Source organism: Nicotiana tomentosiformis, chromosome 6 (genome assembly GCF_000390325.3).
Source record: "Nicotiana tomentosiformis chromosome 6, ASM39032v3, whole genome shotgun sequence".
NCBI lineage: Eukaryota > Viridiplantae > Streptophyta > Magnoliopsida > Solanales > Solanaceae > Nicotiana > Nicotiana tomentosiformis.
In genome coordinates, this window is record NC_090817.1 from 75,016,771 (window position 1) to 75,042,866 (window position 26,096).

The 26,096-nt window shown below is 40.4% G+C and overlaps 2 protein-coding genes and 1 long non-coding RNA gene across 3 annotated transcripts; 2 read left to right on the forward strand and 1 right to left on the reverse strand.

Moving 5' to 3' along the window:
• Positions 1 to 4,714: 4,714 nt before the first annotated feature.
• LOC138894224 (uncharacterized) lies at positions 4,715 to 5,197 on the forward strand. Its single transcript, XM_070178907.1, has one exon. The coding sequence runs from the start codon at positions 4,715 to 4,717 to the stop codon at positions 5,195 to 5,197; it is 483 nt and encodes a 160-aa protein (XP_070035008.1).
• Positions 5,198 to 14,549: 9,352 nt separating this feature from the next.
• LOC138894225 (uncharacterized) lies at positions 14,550 to 15,068 on the forward strand. Its single transcript, XM_070178908.1, has one exon. The coding sequence runs from the start codon at positions 14,550 to 14,552 to the stop codon at positions 15,066 to 15,068; it is 519 nt and encodes a 172-aa protein (XP_070035009.1).
• Positions 15,069 to 20,626: 5,558 nt separating this feature from the next.
• On the reverse strand, positions 20,627 to 23,823 carry LOC104105441 (uncharacterized). Its single transcript, XR_688357.4, has 2 exons — positions 23,083 to 23,823; positions 20,627 to 20,984 (listed from the first exon to the last, which is right to left on the reverse strand). It is a non-coding gene; the product is annotated as an uncharacterized lncRNA (long non-coding RNA).
• Between the last annotated feature and the right edge of the window lie 2,273 nt (positions 23,824 to 26,096).

Genomic DNA, 26,096 nt, shown 5'->3' on the forward strand with positions numbered 1-26,096 from the left:
CCAATGCCTCATGTTGTAAGGTAGATGAAGAAGAGACAAAGAGGAAGATCCGTCATTGTTGCCACCTCCCTTGTCTGAAAAACTCACCGAGCATCTCTCTGAAGAAGTGTACACTTATGATGCAAAAATTACATTTACTAATGATGATCTTTTATTAGGTGAAACACATCATAATCATCCCCTGTTTATGGTTGGCTTTTTGTGTGAACAGAGAATAAGTAGAATTTTGATTGATATTGGGTCTACGTCAATATTCTCCTAATTCGTACTGTCACAGAGCTTAGCATACCGATAGACGAACTATGTGAAAGTTTTTTGATGATTCAAGGACTCAATCAAGGGGGAAAAGAGTTGTAGGGGCTATCAAATTAGAAATAAATATAGGAGATATGCATTCGAGTGCATGTATGCACGTGATCGATGCAAATACCTCATATAATATCTCGTTAGGAAGGCCATGGATAGACGACAACAAAGTGGTTTCATCCACCTACCATCAATGCTTGAAGTACTGTGAAGATGGGGTCGAAAAGAAGATAGTTGTTGATGATAATCCATTTTTCGAGGCTGAATCATACTTTGCCGATGCAAAATTCTACTTAAAGAATTATGCCTCAAAGGAGGTTAAGGCTGATGATGTGATGTAGACTAAAAATATTGCAAAAAAGGCTGATGTCACAACTGGTAATGCAAAAATTACAGCTGAAAATGATCAAGTGATTTATGATAGGAACAAGATAAATGAGGCATCTTCAAGTAAGAAAGTGACTCGTGTTCTTTGTTATGTTCCAAAGGCAAGGAAGGTTGAAGATCCATCTTCTAAACTACAAGGTAATGTGTTAGGAAACTTGACCCTTCCTATCAAGCAAATTGATATAATTAAGTCATCTATAAAGTTGCTTAAAGGGTTTGTCAAATCATCAAACCACGATTCGCTTCTAAATCTAGCACTTCCTGCAAAGCGCACAAATGAGGGCATTGACCCAAATGCCTACAAGTTGTTGGCAAAAGTTGGATATGAAAATAATGAACCATCCAAGCATGAAAAGCTCCCACCTGAAGCTTCTAACTATACTCAAAAGATCATGATGGAGAAATGGTACCCCCTGAAATAATCATTTGAAGGTTTGGGTTACAGACAACCCACGCCAATCCGTATCTCTATAAAAAGGGCAAGTTGTAACTACATTACTGCTAAAAAAGAGTCTACGACATTTAATGAGAAGCCTTTTGTGTTTGATTGACTTACAAAATCAAGGACCTCGGTATTTGATAGGTTGGGACCATTGAAGAAGGAACACAAGCGTCACGGAAGTAATAGAAAGATCTAAGCACATGTCTTTGCTAAAAAGGAGATATTGACCACAGATTGCTTGAGTCTGGTTCCTTATAGCATGAGGCAAGAGACAAAAGTTGTAGTTTCATACGAAAAGGTCCTCAAAGCAAAGGCTCGTACTATAGTCCATACTAAAGAACGCGAGGAAGATAAAGAAAGTGTGGGGTCATCATATCACGTCGCAGTTCATGACGAACAAAATGCTTCATCTTGTACTGACCTTGAGGAAAAGTGGCTTTATATTCATGTATGTCATCGCATATCTTTTGATAATAGTGATCCTCAAGAGGATGAAGATGCTAAAGATGCACCACATGATTTTTAAGTAGGGGTGAAGACTATTATTGATGCACTAAAAGAAGTCAATCTCGAAGCTATTGATATGTGTGGGGTCATCATATCACATCACAGTTCATGACAAACAAAATGCTTCATCTTGTACTGACCTTTAGGAAAAGTGGCTTTATATTCATGTATGTCATCGCATATCTTTTGATGATGGTGATCCTCAAGAGGACGAAGACGCTAAAGATGCACCGCATGATCTTGAATAGGGGTGAAGACTATGATTGATGCACTAAAAAAAGTCAATCTCGGAGCTATTGAAGATCTGAAGCCCAAGTATGTAAGTGCCTCTCTAACTGGTGATGAAGAGAGCAAATATATTGAGCTACTTAAGGAGTTCAAAGATGTATTTGCTTGGAGTTACAAAGAGATGTCGGGTTTAGACCCCAAGGTAGTTGTTCATCATCTTGTTGACAAATGAGTGCTCGTCCCGTGAAGCACTCACAATGTCACTTCAGACCTGAACCGGTTCCCTTGATTGAAACCGAAGTTAACAAGCTTATTGAGGCTGGTTTCGTTCGTGAAGTTAAGTATCCTACATGGATTTCAAGCATCATTCCTGTAAGAAAGAAGAATGGTTGAATCTGGGTTTGTGTTGACTTTAGGGACCTAAATAACGGTTGTCCTAAGGATGAATTTCCTCTTCCTATCCCGGAGCTCATGATTGATGCCATGACTGGATATGAGGCGATGTATTTCATGGATAGTTCGTCTGGTATAATCAATTTGAATGGCACCGAAGGATGAAGAACTTACCGCCTTTCGCACCCCTAAAGGTATATACTGCTACAAGGTAATGCCTTTTGGTTTGAAAAATACTGGTGCTACATATCAAGTGCCCTGCAAAATATTTTTGACGACATGCTTCATAAAAATATGGAGTGTCATGTTGACGATTTGGTGGTAAAGTCAAGGAAGATAGATGATCATTTACAAGATTTGAGGATGGTATTCGAATTGCTTCAGAGATACCAACTCAGAATGAATTCGTTGAAGTGCGCCTTTGGAGTTACTTCTGGGAAGTTCCTCGGTTTTATTGTTTGACATCGAGGTATCAAAATTGATCAATCTAAGGTGGATGCTATCTTGAAAATGCCCGAGCCTAAGGATATTCATGAATTAAAAATCTTACAAGGTAAGTTGGCATATCTTAGCAGATTTATTTCGAATTAGGCTAGAAAATGTCAACCGTTTAGTCGCCTCATGAAGAAAGGGCCTCTTTTTGAATTGGACCAAGCTTGCAGAAATGCTTTTGAAATCAATAAGTCTTTTCTGATGAAGCCTCCAGTATTGCCACCCCCATACCTGAAAACCATTAATATTATATATTTCAGCGCAGGAAAGGTCAGTACGAGCACTTCTGGCTCAAGGAAGTAATGAAGGAAAAGAAAATGCACTTTATTACTTGAGCAGGATGATGACGCCAAAAGAGCTCAAGTATTTACCTACTGAGAAGTTATGTTTGGCACTTGTCTTCTCTATTATGAAGTTGAAGCATTACTTCCAATCTCACATTATGCGACTCGTCTCAAGAGCGAATCCTGTCAAGTTTTTCATGTCTAAACCTATCCCAAGTGATCGATTAGCAAGGTGGTACCTCCAATTTCAACAATTTGAAATTGTGCATGTTTCTCAGAAGGTGGTAAAAGGAAAAGCATTAGAAAATTTCCTAGCTGACCATCCGATTCCAGATAATTGGGAGTTGTCTGATGAAATGCTTGATGAAGATGCAATGGTCATCAAAATTTAACCTCATTGGAAGATGTATTTTGAAGGTGCTGCACATCGTGAAGGAGCTAGCACTGGAATAGTGTTTATCACTTCTCAAAGGGAAGTGTTGCCATATTCTTTCACTTTGACACAATTTTGATCCAATAATATTGTTGAATATCAAGTGCTCATACTTGGGCTTGAAATAGCTGTGGATATGAAACAATTGCAACTATATATTTTTGGAGACTCCAAGTTAGTGATTAATCAGCTTTTGGGTAGCTATGAGGTCAAGAAGCCAATCAGCCATAGTTGGTCCCATATCACAAATATGCTCAACGACTGGTAAGTTGGCTTGTAGAGGTAACTATCCAACATGTGCCAAGAAAGGAAAATAAGAGAGCTGATGCATTAGCAGCCTTAGCTTCTACATTATCTTTACCTGATCAAACAAAAAATATTTTTTTCCAAAGATTGGTAGTTTCTCCACCAAATGACTATGAAGAAGAAGAAAGCAAAGTTGAGCATCTTGCTGCCGTTCTCGAGGTTGAAATTGAAGTTTGGCGACAACCATTAATCGATTATCTTTGTTATGGTATATTTCCAGAAAATACCCAAAGGAAGACAGAAATCCGAAGGAGAGGCCCTCGCTTTCTTTATTATAAAGATACACTCTACAGACGATCATTTGATGGAGTGCCCTTACATTGTTTGGGGGATGATGAATCCTTTCAAGCCCTACAAGAAGTACATTCTAGAGTATGTGAAGTGCATCAATCTGGGGCAAAACTTCATTTTCATATAAAAATAATATGGTATTATTGGACAACCATGGTGAAAGATTGTTTAGATGACGCTCGAAGGTGTAAAGCTTGCCAATTTCATGCTAACTTCATACATCAACAACCTGAAGTATTGCACCCAACTATTGCCTCTTGGCCATTCGATGCTTGGGGTTTGGATATTGTTGGTCCAATGCCAAAGTCTTCTGGTGGACATTTATGCATTTTGGCTGCAACTGATTACTTCTCGAAGTAGGTTGAAGTTGTTTATCTTAAGGAAGTAAAGAAGGAAAATGTGGCTAACTTCATCTGAGTCAATATAATCTATCGTTTTGGCATTCATCGATATATATTGACGTACAATGGTAAGACATTTGATAACAAGTTTATAAATAAAATATGTGATCTTTTTGGCTTCAAACAATACAATTCTTCCACGTATTATGCTGCTACCAATGGACTTGCTGAAGCATTTAACAAGACGCTCTGCAACTTATTGAAAAAGGTTGTCTCTAAGTTTAAGAGAGATTGACATGAGAGAATGAAAGAAGCTCTTTGGGCATATAGGACAACATATCGGACATCAACGCAAGCGACCCTTTATTCACTTGCTTATGGAGTTGAAGCAGTCCTTCCACTTGAGCATCAAATTCCATCGTTGCGGCTTGTCATTCAAGAAGAACTCATTGATGAAGAAAATGCTCGCTTATGCCTTGAAGAATTGGAATCTCTTGATGAAAAGAGGCTAGAATCTCAACAAAGCCTTGAATGTGATCAAACTCGCTTGTCTCGATCTTTTAACAAAAGGGTGCACCTTAGATCTTTCCAAGTGGGTGACCAAGTTTTTGTGGTAAAAAGGCCTACTATTACCTCTCGTCAATATGGAGAACAATTCTCTGTTAAGTGGAATGGACCATATGTTGTACGAGAGGTATACTTAAGTTGTGCTTACAAAATAGTTGACTCAAAAGGTTTGCGGATTGGCCCCATCAATGGGAAATTCATGAAGCGATACTATCCTTGAAGAAAACAAATATGCTCCTCAATGCACGAGCATAAACTGCATGTTACTCCTGGTCCGCGAGAGTATAAACTGTGTACGACCCAAAAAAAAAGTCTGCTAGGTTAAATATCTGAAAAGAGGTAGCCTAGGCAAAAGTTAGGACATCAAAAAAAGATCTCACCCATTTGGAGCTACGGTATGACTTGATCCTTTTCACCGATGCACGTAGGCAGTTTAAAGTTTTATTCTAAGTTCATTCATATGAGTTCAAAAATACATACTACCCAAGGTTATATTCAAATGAAGTTTGACGGAATATACTTCCTTTGATCGACACTTGAAAATTAGGTGTACATGTATTCTTTCGTTGAACTCTCTGTCTTAACAGATATTGATTGCTCGATGGGGGCAAGCCCTCCATGTCAAATAGAGGTCTCTGAGGGAATAATTGTAGTCTTTTAGTAAGAGGCTAAATCTTCAAGTTGAAGTCTCCAATTCTAAGTCAAGTTGATTCTGTCAAGTCGGTTACATCATCAATTTGAATTATTCAAGCCCGATAGGTCTTTAAGTTGCAGTCTTCAAGTACGCCAAGACTTCAAATCCATAAAGTATTAAAAAAAGCTCACTTGTTATGAATTGCGTAATGACATGATCCTCTTCACCGAGGTACGTAAGGAAGCTTAGAGTTTTTATTCTAAGTTCAATCACTTTAATAAAGAGAAAAGTGAGGTTTTTCTTTAGAACACGTAGATAAACTATCAAGTCTTGATCGTTGAAGAACATAAATTAAAAAGAAAGCAAGAACAATAGGTAACATTAATGAGAATGTGTAATATTAAATGAAATAAAATAAGTTTTATTGTTGATGAGAACATATACTAAACAATCAAATGCAAGAAGAAATGGAAAAAAATAAAACAATGTTCATAGCCTAACCTAAACACAACTTGTAGTTGGCCAAATCCTTGAGCATAGCTTCCAAGTATTTCTTCTTCTACTACTTCTCCAAATCGGCCAAGTCATCAGTAGCCAACAAGGCAACATTGCAGCATGCGTCATACTCCTTTCTAGCAGTTGAGGCTCCTAATTTGGCTTCTTTAACTTCTTTCTCAGCAACTTCTAGAAGGCCTTTTAGGTTTTTCTCTTTTTTCACGGAGCTTCTTTATCTTCTTTTTCATTGTAACTTGGGACTGACGGATAGATGACACTTCTCTAACCTTCTCTTTTTCTTCAATCATGGTATTTGTAAGGTGTACCTCAACTTCTGATATTGTAGTCTCCTCAACCTTCTCAGATAAAGTAGATCGTGTCTTGTCATATGAATCAACAAGCTCAACAAGGTACTCCAGTAATTTTCTCAAAGAAAAAATATCCACATCATCCCCATCCATCGCCTCAAAGATCACTTTAGTATTCTCTTCAAGCTCAGAGACCTTGTCTGCACCACTACCTTTCAGCTTACGTTGAATCGAAGTCCAAAGCTTCAAGATAAACTCTTTTCGATTATCCAAGACAACCTTCTTTCCATCAAAAACGGACGTTGCAACTAGGTTGTTCGCACAAATCAGAGCCCAACTTTGCCCTAATTCCATTACGAGAAATAGAAGTTTCCTCTTGATCTGCCTTAGGTGTGGAAGATGATTTCTGCGGGTCCGGTACTCCTATAGACTCACTACTATCTTGTGGCCTTCCTTATTGCAATGCTCCAATTTTATTTGGATGCAAAAAAGTGTAAGAACACTTTAGCAAATTCATTTGGTCGTGGTTCAAAAATGAAAAGTTTAAGTTTTTTTTTACCTTCTCGTTACAAGCTGTTAGTGTTCTTGAAGGACTATCAATGCTTTGGACCTCTACAACTCTTTCTGGGTTAGGCTTTTTCTTTTTCAACATTGATCTCCTTTATTGCTATTGCTCTCCTCTTGGGATAGTCACTTCTTAGAGGCATCAACAACTACATCCAACAGAATAAGACTTTTGTCAACTGGAGCATGGATCTCTTCTCTTTGAACTTCTTTGTGTAGCTGAGGTCCATTGCCTGCACGTGTCTCAGCTACCTTAGACTTTAAAGAAGGAAGTTTATCAATCACTAGGACATCTTATTGCAGTCTTGAAGAGTATTTGTGATTGGCTCAATAGTATTCATAAAGAATGGTCTTCAAGAAAGCTTACATGCGCCCTTGCCCACCAAGATCTATAGTTAGACGATGTAAACTTCCTCATGTTGGACCCAAAAGGAGGAAATAATTCCCTTGACTTAGTCTAGTCAGCACAGAAATTCGTGCAAGTCTTAACCTTTCTTCTAATGAGACCTCACAAAAATCTCGCTCCAAGCGACCAAGGGTATCTTGATAAAAATCAAATTGGCGGCTAAATCGATGGGTCTATAAGGTTTAATAATAAAGTTGACTCTGTCCTTCAAAGGAAGATAATTCGAGTGAATATTCATAAAAAAATCTAACTCGAACTCGTCTGCCTTACCGTCGTCATAGTAATGGTACGAATTAGATCCAAGGGGCATTGTCAATGTCCAAATGATATTATCTTCATTATGGATACGCTTCCTTGCTTCCTCTTTCCCAAAATATCTATCAGCACCTTCACCATAACATGTGGCCATAAGAGGAACAACTGGCCCCTTTGCATACGGGAAATGAGTCTTAAAGTAATGGGCTATCCAACCATACACATAATAGGATGCAAAGTAATCTTGGGCATGATCAAGCAACAAGCACTTTGAAATCGCATTTAAACCCTTATATATGCTATCTAAGACCGGGATTGCAAGGCTGACTCTTCATTTACAAGTAAGATGATATGCGTCTTAAACGTCCCAGGACGAATGAAGTCGCTTTCTTTTGAAAGGAGCACAAAAATACATAACCAACAAGATAGAAAAGCAACCAACTATGTCTCATCTTTCTTGTCACCCATGACCCCTAGCTTATGGAATATGGCTTCTTCAACAGTCAACCAATTAGTTTCTTCCTCTATGACCCCGGTAGGATTGTGCTTTGATTTCAAATGAGCAGACTTCTTTTCTTTCCTTAATGGATGTTGAGTGTAATTCATTATCTTTCTGCATTAGAACTCTACCCATTTTTTCATATAAACCTTTTGGTCGGTCCTACTTCCCTCTCGGAGCCGATGGAAGGCATCAAACAAATGCTCACAAGTCCATGAAAGAAACCTTCTCCCCTTGTCATATGTGCCTATAAGTTCTTCAATATTTGGCACAACTTCCTCATAAGGAGATCCCGTTATAGGCAGACTGTCGATCTTGCATAAATCCCAAAGCGATATAGATAGTACTCCGGTAGAGGTAAGCAATGTATTTGTAATAGGGAACCATGCCTCACAGAAAACTTGCATGATATTTGTATTACGGTCATATGTGAAGAGTGAAGCATATACAACATCATAAATTCTTGCACCCTCCAGGGTTAAACAACACCTACTTAAGACATCTTCTTCCCATTCTTAGTAGCCACGAACTTAATGAAATTCTCCGCCAAAAGGTAAATCATCACCCCAATAAGTTTTCTTGTTGATGATTCACAGCCCAAGGCATGGTAAGGTACTCGCAATATTCCAAGCATGATGATTAGGGGTGCAAAGTATCCATGTCTTGGGAGGACGATTGTTATATTCAAATGTCCAGTCTTCCAAATAATGTGGATCCCTCAAAGGAATCCACGAAGCTTCAGCATATTGGCCTACTAATGGCCTATCAACTAATAACCTCGTCTCCACCTTGCTCTCTTTATGGGCCAAAATAATAAGGTATTGTGAATCGGAGGAAGGAAGCCTAGAGTCTTTGAAGTAAAACATATTTAGAAAAAGAGAGACAAGTGTTCATTAGTACTTAGCTTAGAAAGGTAATATTCATGGTCTTAAATCCATAATATAATATGTCCACTCAAGACTAATCCTACTAAGCATGAAAAAGTAAAATCTTTGACTTAGACGGTATAATTGTCTATGCATCAGATAAAGTGAAGACAAATCTTCACAAACAAAATAAAGTGTTCGGCTTAGACGGTTTAATGATCTCCGCTTTAGAAAAAATGAAGTCTTTAGCTTAGACGGTGTAATAGTCTTTACTTCAAACAAAATAAAGTATTTAGCATAGACGGTGTAAGGGTCTTTGCTTCATATAAATAAAATATTTGGCTCAGACGGTGTAATGGCCTTCGCCTTAGATAAAGTATAGTCAAATCTTCAAATAAAATGAAGTCTTTAGCTCAGGCGGTGTAAGGGCCTTCGCTTTACACATAAAAATCATCTGCTCATATGGAGTAATGGTCTTCGCCCCAGATGTATGTCTCAAAATTTGCCCTAGAATATTTAAGATGAGATAACACTAAAGGAAGAGTCTTAGAGTCATCATCGGTCGAGGTCAACTAGGAAGCAGCGAGATTCATGGTTGAGATACCAGCAATGGTCGAGGTCGAGCACCGTTAACGAAGCTGTAACGACAAGTTTTCGAAATAGGATATTAAAGAGAATATTCTAGTGGATATTCTCTACACTTGTACTATTAGGGTTTATTAGGAAAATATCTCATATAAATAGAAAAGAGACAATGATGTGGGGCATGTGACATTCATTCGATAAGATCAGATTTTTGACAAAAGATTCTCTCTCTCGCACTAAGATACAAACACTACCTTTTCATCAAGATTCTTGTTCATATTATTCCTTGCTTTTCCATCATATCCAAGAATAATTTGAACATTCTAGAATTTGTCTGTCACTCATCATTGTCAGGAGGGACACTCGTCTAATTCATCCTTTATTGGGTGAATCACTTCTCATATTTACTTAAATGATATTTACTGTTATTTATTGCAATATTATTGCTCATACTTTTCGAGATAGTTAATGCACAGTTTTATCCATTTACCACCAGATCTGTTTAACATTATTCACTCTTTCGGAACCCACATCTAGAAATATTATTATTAACTAGGTTTAACCCATTACCATGCAAATTAAATTATTTTAACCAAAAGTTATATTTTTTGGTCAAATAATCTGGCGCCGTCTATGGGGATTTCTTAGTTTAGCTTTTAGTTTCTTCTAGATCTACAGCCAACACGGGTCAGTAACGTAAAAAAAAAAAAAGAAGCAAAAACGAGATCTCCTTTCTTTGTACGTACAAAATCCCAACATAGCAGGTAACCGAGAAGAAAAGACGAGAATAATAAGTGACCTCCCAACTAACCTTATGAACATCATCAACGGAAGTTGTGAAATGGCAGACGAACACGCAATGCCCAATGCCTCCCCTAGACGAAATGGGTCACCGCCTCCTCACTGCAGCATCACAAAATCTCTTGGTATGGGAGCCTCCACATCTGTGGGGGAGGATATGCCCCCAGCTATAAAAAAATCTCCTCGAATCATGGCTAACTGACACGCTAACTAACATCCTCAACAAGCCCGCCCGGGACACGGCTACAGAAAACGCAAGGACTTGAACTATGCAACCAGCAGACGAACAGTACAACCAACTCCCTCCTCCTCCAACGATGGTATTATTCACAATGCCGTTAATAGTGCAGGTGACAACGCCCTCGCAGCCATTTTGAAAAGGATGGAGGAAATGGATAATGAGAACAAGGTACTCCGAGATCAAGTGAAAGAACACCAAGAAAGGGTCGATAAAATACCGAGCGCCCCTAAACTGTTGCCAAAGAGAGACGTTAGCTGGTTCGTCGAACAGTCATACAGTGATGATGCAGCCCTACATGCTATACCAAAAACTTTTAAAATGTCACCCTACCTCAAGATATATGATGGCACAATCGACCCCGAAGATCATGTGACTCATTACGTCACCGCCGTAAAAGGCAACAACCTCGCCAAGGAACATGTGTCTTCCATTTTGCTGAAAATGTTTGGAGAAACCCTCACTAGATGAGCATTAACATGGTATTCGCAGCGACCAGCACAATCCATCGGAACTTTTGACGAAATGGCCGACAAGTTCGTAATGGCCCACGCTGGAGCAAAAAAGGTCGATGCTAGAGTGAACGACATATTTGCCATCAAGCAATCTCTAGGAGAGGAATTAAGGGACTTCCTCGCCCGGTTCAACAGAGTAAGGATGACTTTGCCAAACGTGTTTGAAGGGATAGCAGTTGCAGCCTTTCAGAATGGGTTGAGCAGGAATGGCTCAAGAGCAACAAGGAAACTATTAAGCCGGTTAATGAAGTATCCCCCAACCACTTGGGATGAGATCCACAATGTTTATTGCGCTGAGGTCCGTGCATATGAGTATGACCTCAATGGGCTGACCCACCGGTTAACCTCAGTACAAGCGGATTCACGAAAAGATCACAGAGACAACTCCAGAAGAGATCACCCGATCCCAGAGCCTAACAGGGAACAACACCAACCATACATCAAGATGGCGACCGCCTCCTCTCTTCGCTACGAAGAAGGTCCATCCAGACCCAGGATGGTAACTCATCGAAACGAACGAGCTATGTACCCTTACTTTCTACTCACAATCTTTATGTGTTGCCCACAGAGATAGTCTACGCCTTGGAGAAGCTCGGACCAAAAGTGAAGTGGACGCCGAAGATGAGATCAGACCCTAATACCAGAAAGTCAGATGCCCTCTGTGAGTTCCACCAAGAGCGAGAGAACAAAATGGAAGACTGCATCGCCCTGAGGTAGTCATGAATATGCTACGCCAAGGACATCTTTAAGAGCTGCTAAGCGACAAGGGAAGAACCTACTTCACCAGAGAGCGCGAACATCAAGGGCCACCTAAACCACGATCACTAGCCCGTACCATCAACATGATCATCGGAGACGACGTCTCTATCAACAGCGTGAAGTTCACCACTACACACAAACTTAAGCGATCCATCACCCGCGAACGGTACGACGAGCTCGAAAAATGTATCATCTTCGACAAGTCAGATGCTGACAATTTGGTCTTCCCTCATCATGACGCGCTCCTCATTACTCTGCGAATTTTGGATACTGATGTTAAACGTATTATAATTGCTGATGAAAGTGGCGCATGCATCATCCATCCCCGAGTACGTACCCAAATGAAGCTCGAGGATAGGATAGTGTCGCGCTTTATCACACTAACTAGTTTTAACAATGCAGTGGAACAGACATCCGGAGAAATTACTCTCCCTATTTTAGCCGTCGGCGTAACTCTAGAAACAACATTCCACATCATGAACCAAGACACTGCATAAAACGCCATAGTAGGTCAACCGTGGATACACCCCACGAAGTTCGTCCCCTCCAGCTTATACCAAGTCATCAAATTTCTAACTCTATAGGGGATATTCAGCATACGAGAGACCAACATACATCCCGGGAATGCTACCGCATTGCTTTAGACAGCACAACCTCCCACCAAAGGAAGGACAAAGAAAAAGAAGCATTGCAATAAACAGGGTCGAGGTCGGGACATGACAAGGTCATAGAAGGTATCCGAGATCCCGACATAGTCAAAGCCGCAGGGTCGACCATAGAAGACCTCAACCCCATTCAATTAGACTCCAACGGCCACAACAAAAAGGCATATATCGCTTGCAAGCTACATGACCCAAGTAAATTCAGTCAATTCTTAAAAACTAACGCAGATTTGCTTGCTTTTAGCCATGCAGATATGCTAGGTATCCTAAAGGAAATCGCCACGCACAAACCGAACGTCGACCCATTTCACCCCCAGTAAGACAGGTCAGACATAAGTATAATTTTGCAATTAATGACGCGTTACGTGAAGCGGTGGAAAAACTGTTGGAAAATGGCTCCATCAGGGAGTCAAACTACCCCCAGTGGGTCACCAATGTAGTCACGGTGAAAAATGGCTCCATCAGGTAGCTGTGAGCGCAATCCTCATTCGAGAAAATAAAGGTACGCAATCCCCCATCTATTATATTAGCAAAACATTAGTCGACGCCGAGACGAGGTACCTTCACCGCGAAAAACTGGCTCTGGCCTTAGTCGTAGCTTCACAAAAGCTTAGATTGTATTTCCAATGCCACCCCATCTCGGTCTTCACAAATTTTCCCCTAAGAAGCATTTTGCATAAACTCGATCTATCGGTAAGGCTGGCCAAATGGGCCATCGAACTAAGCGAGCACGATATCACGTACCAGCCGTAAACATCTATAAAGTCATAAGTGCTTGCTGACTTCGTTGCCGACTTTAGCGCAAAAGTAATGCTCGAAGTTGAAAGAGAAGCCGCCCACACTTCCCCCAAAACACAAGACCTCTGGGTCTTGTACACCGATGGCGCGTCCAATGCGTCAAGGTCCGAATTGGGACTCGTACTCGAAGTCCCGACCGGCAAAGTAATTCACCAGTCCATAAGGTGCCCGGATATGACTAACAATGAGGCCGAGTATGAGGCCGCAATTGCAGGTTTGAGGCTAGCACTCAAGTATGGAGCGAAACGGATAAAACTATGATGTGATTCCCAACTCGTAGTCAACCAAGTCCCAGGGACTTTCCAAATCAAGGAACAACGATTGCAAAAGTATCAAACCAAAATTTGCAAGCTACTGCCCGAGTTTGATGAATGTCAACTCGACCAAATTCCATGAGCACAGAACGCTGAGGGAGACGGCCTCTCTAAGCTAGCCGCATCCACCAAAAACATTACAACCGGAGACAAAAGTGTGGTCCACCTCCTTAACTCGTCGCTAGACCAAGTCGAGGTAAGAACCATAAACTTAACTTGGGACTGGCGCGATCGTATTATTACATACTTGCAGGACGTCATACTCCCATATGATAATAAAGATGCCAAAAAATTGAGAATGCAAGCGGCAATATACAGTATCATCCACAACAACCTGTATAAGAGAACTTATGGCGGCCCTCTGGCAAAATGCTTGGGCCCAAACCAAACTCGACTGTCCTTGAAGTGGTCCACGAGGGCCATTGTGGAGCTCATTCCGGTGAGCTCTGGTCAGATGCTTCATACGGTAGGATACTACTGGCCCACCATTAAAAAGGAGGTCGTGGACTTCATAAAAAAATGCGAGAAATGCCAAAAGTATGCCCCAATGATTCACCAAGCGGGCAATCACCTCTACTCGGTCACCTTACCTTGGCCATTCCTTTTGGTTTTAACTGACTACTTCTCTAAATGGGTGGAAGCAGGAGCATTCACCCAAATACGGGAACATGAAGTAATCACCTTTATATAGAGGAAAATCATATGCCGGTTCGGCCTCCCCAATGAGATCAGATGCGACAACGGACCCAATTCACGGGAAAGAAAACCGCTGAGTTCTTTGAGAAATGGAAAATCAAAAGGATATTCTCGATGCCATACCACCCCGCAGGCAACGGGCAAGCGGAGTCCTCCAACAAATCGATACTGTACATCATGGACAAAAAGCTTGAAGACGCTAAGGGACTGTGGCCGGAAATATTACCAGAAGTATTGTGGACTTATCGAACAACTTCGAAAACGAGCACAGGAAAGACACCTTACTCTCTGGTCTATAGGACCGAGGCAGTAATACCAGTCGAGGTTGGTGAGCCTAGTCTAAGGTATTCCCATAAGAGCGACACAAGTAACGTTGATGGCCGAAAACAGGAACTCGATGAAGCTAACGGACAAAGAGATATGGCTTATATAATAATGATCGCCCAAAAACAACAAGCAGAGCATTATTATAACAAGAAAGCAAAGGTTAGGCAGCTCAAAATCGGAGACTACGTACTGAAAGCTAAAACCCAAGCAAGTAAAGATCCTAAGGAAAGTAAGCTGGGAACAAATTGGGACAGTCCGTACAAAATCACAGCAAAAGCAAATAAAGGATCATTTCAGCTAGAAACAATGGAAGGAAAGCTACTACCAAACAACTGGAATATCATCCACCTCAAGTACTTCAACTTCTAAAGGAAAGAGTATCCCCCAAGTCATACTCTTTTTTTACTCTTTTTTCCCTCACTTGAGTTTTGTCCCAATTAGGATTTCTCAAGGAAGTTTTTAACAAGGCGATGAAGGGAACACCCCAAGTCGAAGTACGCAAAGGCAAGGCCCTGATTTCTATTTTATTGCCCGACCTCTCACTACTCTCCAGATCGACCAATGAAGGGACTAGATAAACCAGGACTGGGACTGGAATGCCAGCCAACACCCAAAGTCTATAAATTTCTCCAAGTATGTAACAAGTGCAACAATGTCAAGGCAATAAACTTTACACTTACCAGCCATTTCTATCAAAGTTAGGTTATGTTCGACCTCGCTCGAGCTAACACATACCGGCCCTCGGCCATATTTAAGTTACGTTATGTTCGACCTCGCTCGAGCTAACACCTACCGGTCCTAGTCCATAATTAAGTTAGGTTATGTTCGACCTCGCTCGAGCTAACACCTACCGGCCTCGGCCATAATTAAGTTAGGTTATATTCGACCTCGCTCGAGCTAACACCTACCGGCCCTCGTCTATAATTAAGTTAGGTTATGTTCGACCTCGCTCGAACCAACACCTACCGGCCCTCAGCCATAATTAAAGTCAGGTTATGTTCGACCTCGCTCGAACTAACACCTACCGGCCCTCAGCCATAACTAAACTCAGGATGTATTCGACCTCGCTCGAACTAACATTTACCGGCCCTCGGCACAACTAATTTCAAATATGTCTGACCTTCCTTTAATAATAAACACAAGCAAAAAACACATATGTATAGAAAGACTAACCACAAAAAGGGAAATAGATGCAAGAAAACAATATGGGCATTCCATATTCATACTTAAACATTTTTTACAAAGGCTCGTGAAGCCGCCAACAAAAATACACAAGCTTACAACAAAATAAATAAATAAGGAGAAAAACTACTGGTCGCCGCCATCGGGGCTTCAGCACCATCGCCCTGACCACCCGGGCCATCTCGATCTCCCCTTTCATCATCACCATCGCCCGCGGGGTATGCAATATCATACCAGACGTTCTCTTCAAGATGGTCCATGCCCCCGTCCCCCTCATCGTCACCAATCTCAGGCGTGGTAGGATCATATCCACAGGTGACCCGAGCCTCGCGGGCTTTAACACGAACATCATCAATGGTTGTCATCGAAACAGACCTCACCGAACATTTGGGAAATTTGAAATGCGAGAAGCTGATGGCTGCGCGAGCAATTGAGCCTTTTCATCCTCTAAGGCAGCCACCTGGTCATGGAGGAGGGAGTTGTCTTTTTCCAGCTCTCCGATCCTCTCCTCCAATCTATCTTCTTTGGCCTTCGCCGTAGATTGGTCAATCTCCCGCTCTTCCTGGAGAGTCCTATTTGCCAACTCTAACATCACCAACTTTCTCCTAGACTCCAAACGGAAAGACTCCGCCTTCTCAAGCTCGTCCTGTTTCTAGCCGACATGGCCATGAAGGACCTCCATCTCTATGCGACACTTTTCCAATTGCCTGCGCAACTCGATCACTTGCGTCTGAAGGTCACCACATTGGGCCTCTACGCTTATGTTGACCTCGAGCTCTTCCTCCTTACTTCTCAACGTCCTCTCAGGGACACTGCACTTCTCGATGACTCTCACCAGCTCGTCATCCTTCTCCTTCATTTCATCGCGAAGGGTCTGCAAATTGCCGCCCTCACCAAACCGCCTACGGAACTCCTGGTACTTGCCATGGTACTTGAAATATTTATGTTGCAACCTCGCAAATATTGCCTTATGCCTTTCCTCCCTTCGGGCAATTTCAATCTCCAAGATCATTGTCTACAGTCATAAGAAGGAAGAGAAAGAAGGAAAGAAAAAATAAGAACACCCTCGCTAACAAAAGCAAAGCACTAAACAAATTTTTTTAAACATAACAGACAAAAAAATGAAGCCTTGAAATACTTACTCTGAAAGCAAGACCGGCTATGCTCCTCGACAAGGTAACATCGTCCAGTGCTTTGATGGATTCGCCCTCCATGTCGGAGCAAGGGGGGGCGAGGGCAGGGACTACGTTCTATGTATTCTTCAATAAATCACGATCTATGGGAATCGCAATGGTCCGTGTAGATCCCTCCAGCCTCACCTCGAGCTGGGTAAACCCTTCCTCCATCATCCTCAGCTCTACAACGTCAATGTATGAAGCCATCTCATAGCCATATTCGGCAACACCTTTGCCTATCTCCTCAACCGGCTGCGAGGTCGACGGTCCCTCTTTCCGCGAAGTATCAGGAGTCCTAGCGGCCGGCCCTTCAGTTTCCGTTATTGCAGAAGGGAGAGATACACCCTCATCCATCTCCATCGACTTGGCAACTCAAACGCCAACCTGACATCGTCTTATATTATGATAGTCGTTGTCTCATGACGCGTGAAGTCATCTATCACCGAGTCAATGGCCCGGGCAACCCCATCGCCCACGTTCACCAATCTCTTCTTACGGGACATCAGGTCCCCATCACCTGGCAATGACTCCTCCTCGTCTATGAGACAATACAAGGGAGAAGCCAAAGCTTTTGCTGCCAAAGTCTCCACGGATAAAGAAGGAGTTGAAGCGGAAGCATCAACATGAGGGATCGAGGAATGACCAGAATCAGCCGCGGTCGTAGAAGGGACATGAGCCGGAGATGTTGCAGCTTTCCTCTTACAAAACACAGGCGCGGGAGCTCTCGACCTCTTCGAGGACCCCCTAGCTGAAATTAAGGGAAGTACAAGCGGATAAGAAAGTTAACCAAAACAACTACATAAGATAAATATCCAACAAAACAAAGACAAGAGCAACTTACCAGTCGAAGAGGGAGCCGGCCCAAACCTCTTGAAAAAGCCCGGCCACTCGCGAATTCCCGCGATGTGAGGGAGAAGATGGCCGACCCAACCAGAAATATCCTCGACCAAAGGGGGAGGCGAGGTCTTGGCTGCATTAGAAAAGGACGAGGTGTCAGAATCCACAACTAAGCAAAGTAAACCAAATATGTACGTGTAAGGGAGCAAGACGCTTACGAGTGCAATTCCAAGCTTCAGGGAAGCCGTCGACGTTGGCCACCATGCCTTCAATTCTAAAGAAGAGGAAGTTGAGCCAGATCTGGCGGTTAGCCTTATCGTCCATCTTCACCACCAGGTATTTTCCTCCTCAATGGCAGAGATTCAGCATCGTCTCCCTATAAAAGCTGGGGGCGAATAGGTGCATCAGATGTCAAAGTGTGATCTCGACCCCGACAACTCAGCGAACTTGGTGAGCATCTTTATGAGCTTGTAAACATATGGCGTGAGTTGAGCCGGGCAAACACTGTAGAAGAGACAGAATTCCTCCGCTAGTTGGAGGAGAGGAAAAGTGTAGCCGACATGAAAGGGGTAGGCGTAGAATGCACAATACCAAGGACGGCGGTGCTGCACCGCATCCCACCCGGCGGGGATCAATTTGACGTGGTCAGGAAGGTCGTACTTTGCTTTAAGCTCTGATAAATCGGCCTCCTTCATCGTTGATTTAAATGTTTCGGGTTCGTCTTCAGGCAATTTTGAGAAATCAGACCTGACATCGGGGTTGTGAGGAACTATCTTTTCCACAGCCGGGAAGCCTCCGTCCTTTGTGGCAGTGGGAACGTTCTCCGCAGGAGGAGGAAACAGAATCGCCAGAGGGACCGAATCACTTCCCTCATGGGCCCCAAAAGGTACGTTAGACATATTTTCAACAAAAGAAAGGAAGGTATCAAACAATGGAGAATCGAAAACAATAGAGATCGTTGAAACAGGAAGAAATTAAAAACAATGCACAACAATGGAGGAGGAAGAAGAAGGTACAGAGTTTTGGTGCAAGGATTTCGCGAAGGTTGAAATTATACCCACACACTCCTATTTATAGAAATTCAAGCGTCGAAACTAAGAAATTGATTCATCATTACCGGCACCATAAGAGAGGCAGATTCAATCAAAAGACGTACGCAAAATGAAGCAACGCATCGAAAAAACGTGTCATAATGACGCACGACATCATGAGGTCACCCTGATTCATGGACCGCACAAATATTGCAGTTCACAAAGGGCCACGCTGCCAAGTCGTCCCAATCATCATGACCCGGTTAGTTCGTCCATTCGTTTCGATCATTGTAAACAGAATCCGCTCATCAAGCCCGCATGAGGCCGGCCTCAATAAGCGGAGGGACTAACAGTATGGGTCAAGATCTGCCATAGAATATTTAAGATGAGATAACACTAAAGGAAGAGTCCTCGAGTTGTCATCAGTCGAGGTCGACTAGGAAGCAGCGAGATTCGTGGTCGAGATGTCAGCAATGGTCGAGGTCGAGCACCGTTGACGAATCTGTAATGACTAGTTTTCGAAATAGAATATTAAAGAGAATGTTCTAGTGGATATTCTCTACACTTGTAGTATTAGGAAAATATCTCATATAAATAGAAAAAAAAATAATGATATGGGGCATGTGATATTCATTCGATAAGAACAGATTTTTGACAAAAGATTCTCTCTCTCACTAAAATACAAACACTACCTTTTCATCAAAATTCTCGTTCATATTATTCCTTACTTTTCCATCAGATCCGAGAATAATTCGAACATTCTAGGATTTATCTGTCACTCATCATTATCAGGAGGGACAATCGTCTAGTCCATCCTTTATTGGGTGAATCACTTCTCTTATTTACTTAAATGTCATTTACTGTTATTTATTGCTACATTATTGCTCATACTTTTCGAGATAGTTAATGCACACTGTTATCCATCCACCACCAGATCTGTTTAATATTATTCACTCTTTCGGAACCCACACCTAGAAATATTATTATTAACTAGGTTTAACCCATTACAATACAAATTAAATTATTTTAACCAAAAGTTGCATTTTTTGGTCTTCGCTTTGGACATAAAAATATTCGGCTCATACGGAATGGTCTTCGCCCCAAATAAAATAAAAGTGTGGCTTAGACGGTGTAATTGTCTTTGCCTAAAAAAAAAGTCTTCTATTTGAGACGGTGTAATGTCTCCACGTCGTGTAAAATGCTGCCTTTACCTCGTATGAAGTAATGTCTTTACCAAAATGAGCGAAATTTAAGGAGAAGTAGATTTTAAGAACCTCATATTGCTGGTTTATCAAACTCTTGCCATAAAAGTAATAATAATAATAGTAATAGTAAATAATAATAGTAATAGTAATAGTAATAGTAATAATAATAATAATAATAATAATAATAATAATAATAATAATAATAATAATAATAATAATAATACTAATATGCTACTTGCTCAGATGTCTCATTTGTACACATGAATGTCTTGAAAGAAAATAGCACAAGAGATTTGACGGTTTTTTTTTTTAATAAAGGTAAAGAGTCATTTTCTTAGTTTCAAATTGTAAGTGGGTGTAAGAGACATTTCCTCGAGGGGTAAATAGGAACAACTTTGCTTTTTTCTTCCTTCCCCCCCCCCCCCCCCCCGCCCGTCTTTTTGGAGGTGGGTGAGGGTGGGGGAACAGAAGACAGGAAATATTGTGAGTTAGTATCATTAAATTCCAATGTGAAACATAAATCTTATTGATAAGTACTATTCCAACTCCATCTCAACTCTCATTAGCTAGTAGCTACTATAACTCTCGAGTTAAGGAGAATTTCAGCAACAAAATAACAGAAAATGAATAAACATGAGACTCTATCCAATTTGTTCGTTGAATGAGAAGATCGTAAGTGCTGCCATTAAGTATCCTATGGAAAAATTGTAAAGAAGTTATTACACAATTTGACAAGATGCATATATCCTCCGAAACTTCTGGCAGGATTCTAGGCTAGCAGCACGACAACCAAGTGTAGGACTACAAAACACATCATTCTTCCTGCTGACTTACAGACCTTTCTTTCTCCTCTTTCTGCAATTGCAGGAATAAAATGGCCATATATCAGAAAGCTTTCTAGTAGAGCAAACAATTTAATAAATGAGCCATATGATGGTAACATACTACATAACATTCAGTATTCAGTATAGATTATCTATAGGAGAAATGATTTGGTATCAGCATTCAATAGGCCAAAGGCAGAATGTTTATAGAGGCTTAAGACTCAACAACTCTTCAAGGATGTTCTTAATCAGTAGATCATGCTCAAGCACGTCTTCAGGAATTCACTAGATCACAAAAGTTGTTTGTTTGAGTTTAGATTTGAAAAGAACAGAACAAAAGAAGTTTCAGCACCAGAGAGAAGACGAGGCAATAAGAATGATGAGAATTCAGAGAAAGAATTACAGCACTTGAATACATAGTTGGCGCTTACGAATTGAAAGCACATGAGTTACTGAAACCTCATACTACTGACACTAAAAGGAAACACCACAACCAACATACGAACTTCTGTTCTTGCGCTCCAGTAATTAATAGTTTGGCAACCACAATCTTTATATCCAATTGGCAAAACTCCAAGAAAACCAATAACCATCCACCTTGTCAGATGGACTGTGGAATAGACCAGCAAAGAATTTCACTGATCTCTGACAGCAGAATTAATAGTTTGGCAACCACAATCTTTATATCCAATTGGCAAAACTCCAAGAAAACCAATAACCATCCACCTTGTCAGATGGACTGTGGAATAGACCAGCAAAGAATTTCACTGATCTCTGACAGCAGAACAGTGTCAAATTTTTATCACAATCTTTTCCACTTCGGGAAAGCCAATTTGGGAATACTTAATATGTATCATCGGGTAGAAAAGAACAGTGCAAGAGAGGAAGTACAAGTGAAGGGCTGGATACCTGTCCAAGTCTGCATTTTAACCCCCTTTAAGACTAAATGGAGAAAATATATCTCTTTTATTTCCCTTCCACTTATTCCAAACAATAGTGCGCAAATGATAAATATTCCACTGAAAGGGACATGAACCAATGAATTTCTCTCTCCCTTACCCTTCTACTTCCCTTATGGAACTAAACATTGTTTTAAAGTTCACATCCAGTAGTTTAACATAAAGACGTCACAAAGACAGACATTTATTGGTATTAACTTTTGATACAAGTCACACAATTGCCTGATGCTTACAAATAAGACTACCATTGTTGACACAAACAAAACATTGACAATTAGATCTTGTCATGCAATCACACAAAGATAGATGAGCTAAAATCTTAATGGATAGGATTTAGGGGAAAGATACAGGCTCTTCTAACGCCCAAGGGGCAGCTGGAACTTCGAACTATTCGTTTGGCTCACTGAGTATTAGGGTTTCAAGTAGAGGACAGTAAAACCAGCTAAAAGAAATAGAAATCTGGAGCTCAACAATCCAGAGTTAATGGGTTAATTGTAACCCAGTAGAGAAAGAAAATTATGGTCTGTCTTTTAAATTTGTACTAGGAGATGTCTTCATGAAAAAAGTATTATGGGCTATGTTAAACTGGCTCATTTTAAGGGTATGTATTTGGGCAAAAAAAAATTTGTTGTTGATAAGTAAGGTCATGTATTCAGGTATAGTAAGCCTCCCACACATAAGTCTAATTCTTCACTAATTTTAAGTGTATTTAGAACAACCCAACTACAGGGGGGGTGTAGAGGTAAGTTATGAGTTCATCCGAATCCAATAGCTTTGGATAGGACCCTATATATGTGTTGAAAATCCACAAAATAAGTACAAATAATTGATTCAAACCTAATAAATCAAATGGGAGTTGAGGTAAAATCTCAAAGTAGAATCCATAAAAATCCTGAATCCACCTCTGCCTAACCAAGTACTGCACGTCTACACCCATATCACACACGCTCTACACGGGTAAGTTAATGCAAATGAATAGTCCATGTAACATACACAATAAGAGGATAAATGAAACAAACGAAATAAGCATGACGGAAGCTTCTAAAAATGGAAAGATATATCTAAAAATGGAAAGATATTGAGAGGTAAAGGGCATCATCACATAATTAGGGTTTAGATAATTGCAAACATATCAAAGGGGTGTAAGGTAAGGGGGTTGTGGTGAAGTACCTTTTGGGCATTATGCCAAGAGAGACCCCTGTAGACGTTAACGGAGAATGTTGCAGTGAGATAAATGGTGGCGACGCCCAACCCCGCCGCCGCGGCCTTAAATATCAGATTCCCTGCCTTGCTACCCGCTCCCATCTTCCAATTTTACTGCACAAATACCCCACCTTTTGTTCGACAACTTGGTAGGGGGTATTTGTTATTTTCTTTTAATGAGACTAATGTCGCTCAATTCATCTAGTTTTAAACAACTTTTTTGATAAATTATCTTTTAACTCAATTCCACTGATAAAAGCTACTTATAAAATATTTCATAAATTAATTTCAACAATTTAAATTCATTAAGCTATCTCTTTAACTTTGATAAAAAAAATTCATCATGACTCATATACTATAAAGTCAAAATTAACATCTTAATTTTCAAGTATTTCTATTCGAGTAGAACCAAACGCATGCCAACGCGGTCAAAGGTATTGATGCCAACTCTCACTTTTAGAGCCAAAGCTTTGGTTGGTGCAACCTGTTTGGAACCCACACTTCGTCGTACTGAGGAGGAGCTGATGCACCCGTCTTGACCTTATCCATTCTATTTTTCTTGGGCGAGTAATTTACATCATTCTAGTTAGAACTCGATCAGCTATCAATAAAAATTATAATTCCCTTTGTTGTCAATGTCTTATTCATTCATTGTGTTCGGCCGATACTCTTTTCTCATCTCCAACCATAACTATTGTTGTTAATATTATTCATTCATTGCAGTTCAACGGATACTCTTAAACATCTCAAACCATAATTACTTTGAACGTTTAGTAAAATCACGTGAGCAAGCGATCAAGGAACTTGACTTATCAGAAACTTGTTATTTTGACAAGCAAATCCTGTCTTTTTGGTTTTCCAAAAAAAAGATGTTAGAAAGATACATATAAACTACAAGTCAGTTCAAATTGACCAAACCATATAATTAAACTTTTAATAATTACATAAATTGATTTTATATTTTGTCATAACTAAATGTCTGATCTTAATGTTTTATTACCTTCATAACCAACAACAACATGCCCAGTATTATCTCATACCGTGGGGTATGAAGAAGGTAGTGTATACGCAGACTTTACCCCTACCTTGTGAGGATAGAGAAGCTGTTCCCAATAGACCCTCGACTCACGAAAGCATAAACACCACATTAATAAAAATATAGACAAGAAGGGACAGTACCAAAAAGTCATATAAAAGCAGAATAAAAATAACAAAACAGTAAGGTGATCAACAATGAAAGAAAACAACGGTTACGCATAAAAAACAACTACTAATAGAAAGCGAGATTGCGCCAATACTACTGTTATGAACACTCCAGACTACATACTCTACTACTCCAATCCTCGACCTCCATACCTTCCTATCAAGGGTCATGTCCTCGGTTAGCTGAAGTTGTACCATGTCTTGCCTAATCACCTCTCCCTACCTCTTCTTTGGCCTACCTCTATCTCTCTGTAGGCCCTCCAATGTAAATCTCTCGCGCCTCCTCACCGGGGCGTCTGTGCTCCTCCTCCTCACATGACCAAACCACCTGAGCTGCGCTTCACGCATCTTGTCCTCAATAGGGGTCACACCCACCTTGTCGTGAATAACCTCATTTCTGATCCTATCTAACTTGGTGTGCCCGCACATCCATCTAAACATCTTCATCTCTGTTACTTTTATCTTCTGGACATGTCTTGACTGGCCAACACTCAGCCCCATACAACATCGTTGATCTGACCACCACTCTATAGAACTTACCTTTAAGTTTCGGTGGCACCTTCTTGTCACACAAAACACCTGAAGTGAGTCTACATTTCATCCATCCCGCCCAAATACGATGTGTGACATCTTCATCAATCTCCCCATCCCTCTGAATAATAGACTCAAGGTACTTAAAATTCCTTCTTCTAGGGATGACCTGCGAGTCCAGCCTCACCTCTCCTTCCACTCCTTGAGTGTCGCCACTGAACTTACACTCCAAGTATTCTGTCTTGGTTCTACTCAACTTGAAACCTTTAGATTCCAGGGTCTGCCTCCATGCCTCTAATTGCACATTCACACCGTCTCGCGTCTCGTAACCAACCTTCACGAATTCACACAACGCGGCAATCCTATTTTGCTAAATCAACCGTACAATATTTTTTCATATTTTTAAAAATCTTGCATGATGGCAGATTTAGTAAATATGCGGCCATTTCAGAAATTCCTCGAAATTCTAATTTTTTTTTTTTTGAATTTTCAACTTGAATAAACTGAGTGGCTCTATTCAATTCAACCCCCTTTTTTGGGGTAAAAATAGGAAATATAATACTACTCTACTAGATACTAACCATCATCACATGAAGTAGTTGTGCTTTAAAGAGCACAAGAGTAACCCAGATTAGCCAAAAAGCTACTAGTACTGGACAAAACATTTCTGATACAAGTTCTTCCTTCCCTATCCATACTAAACACACTTTGTAGTTACTAAGGGAGGGGATGGTAAATGGACTAAAATATTGAAGTTTGCAAACCTTCATCCCTTCTTTTGCTAACGAGTCCACTACTAAATTTTGTTCCCACAAACTGCGCGTGATGAAAAGGAAGAATCTATATTAAATTTTATTAATTTTAGTCAATATCATGTTTTAGAACTCAAGTTCAAATATATGGACTTATTTTCAAGAAGCTCAAGATTGATTTCAAGAAGTCAAGATTCTTTCCATTTGTAAAATAGGATTTATTGTGTCTTTGCAAGAAAGGATATTTCTTATTTCCTTTTCTTGGTAGGTTTAAACTTTCTTTATTGTCTTCTTTTTAGAATAAGATTTTTTTTAAGTAGGATTTTAGCTTCTTTTCCTTATAGAATAAGGATTTTACTTTTCTTGTCTTTTGCTATTTTATTTCCTTATTAGAATAAGAATTGTAGTTATCAAAGAAGAGACCTTAGGCCTATATAAAGGATTCTCATGCCATGTAGAATAGAATTCACATTTTTATATTGCTCTAATTTGTAA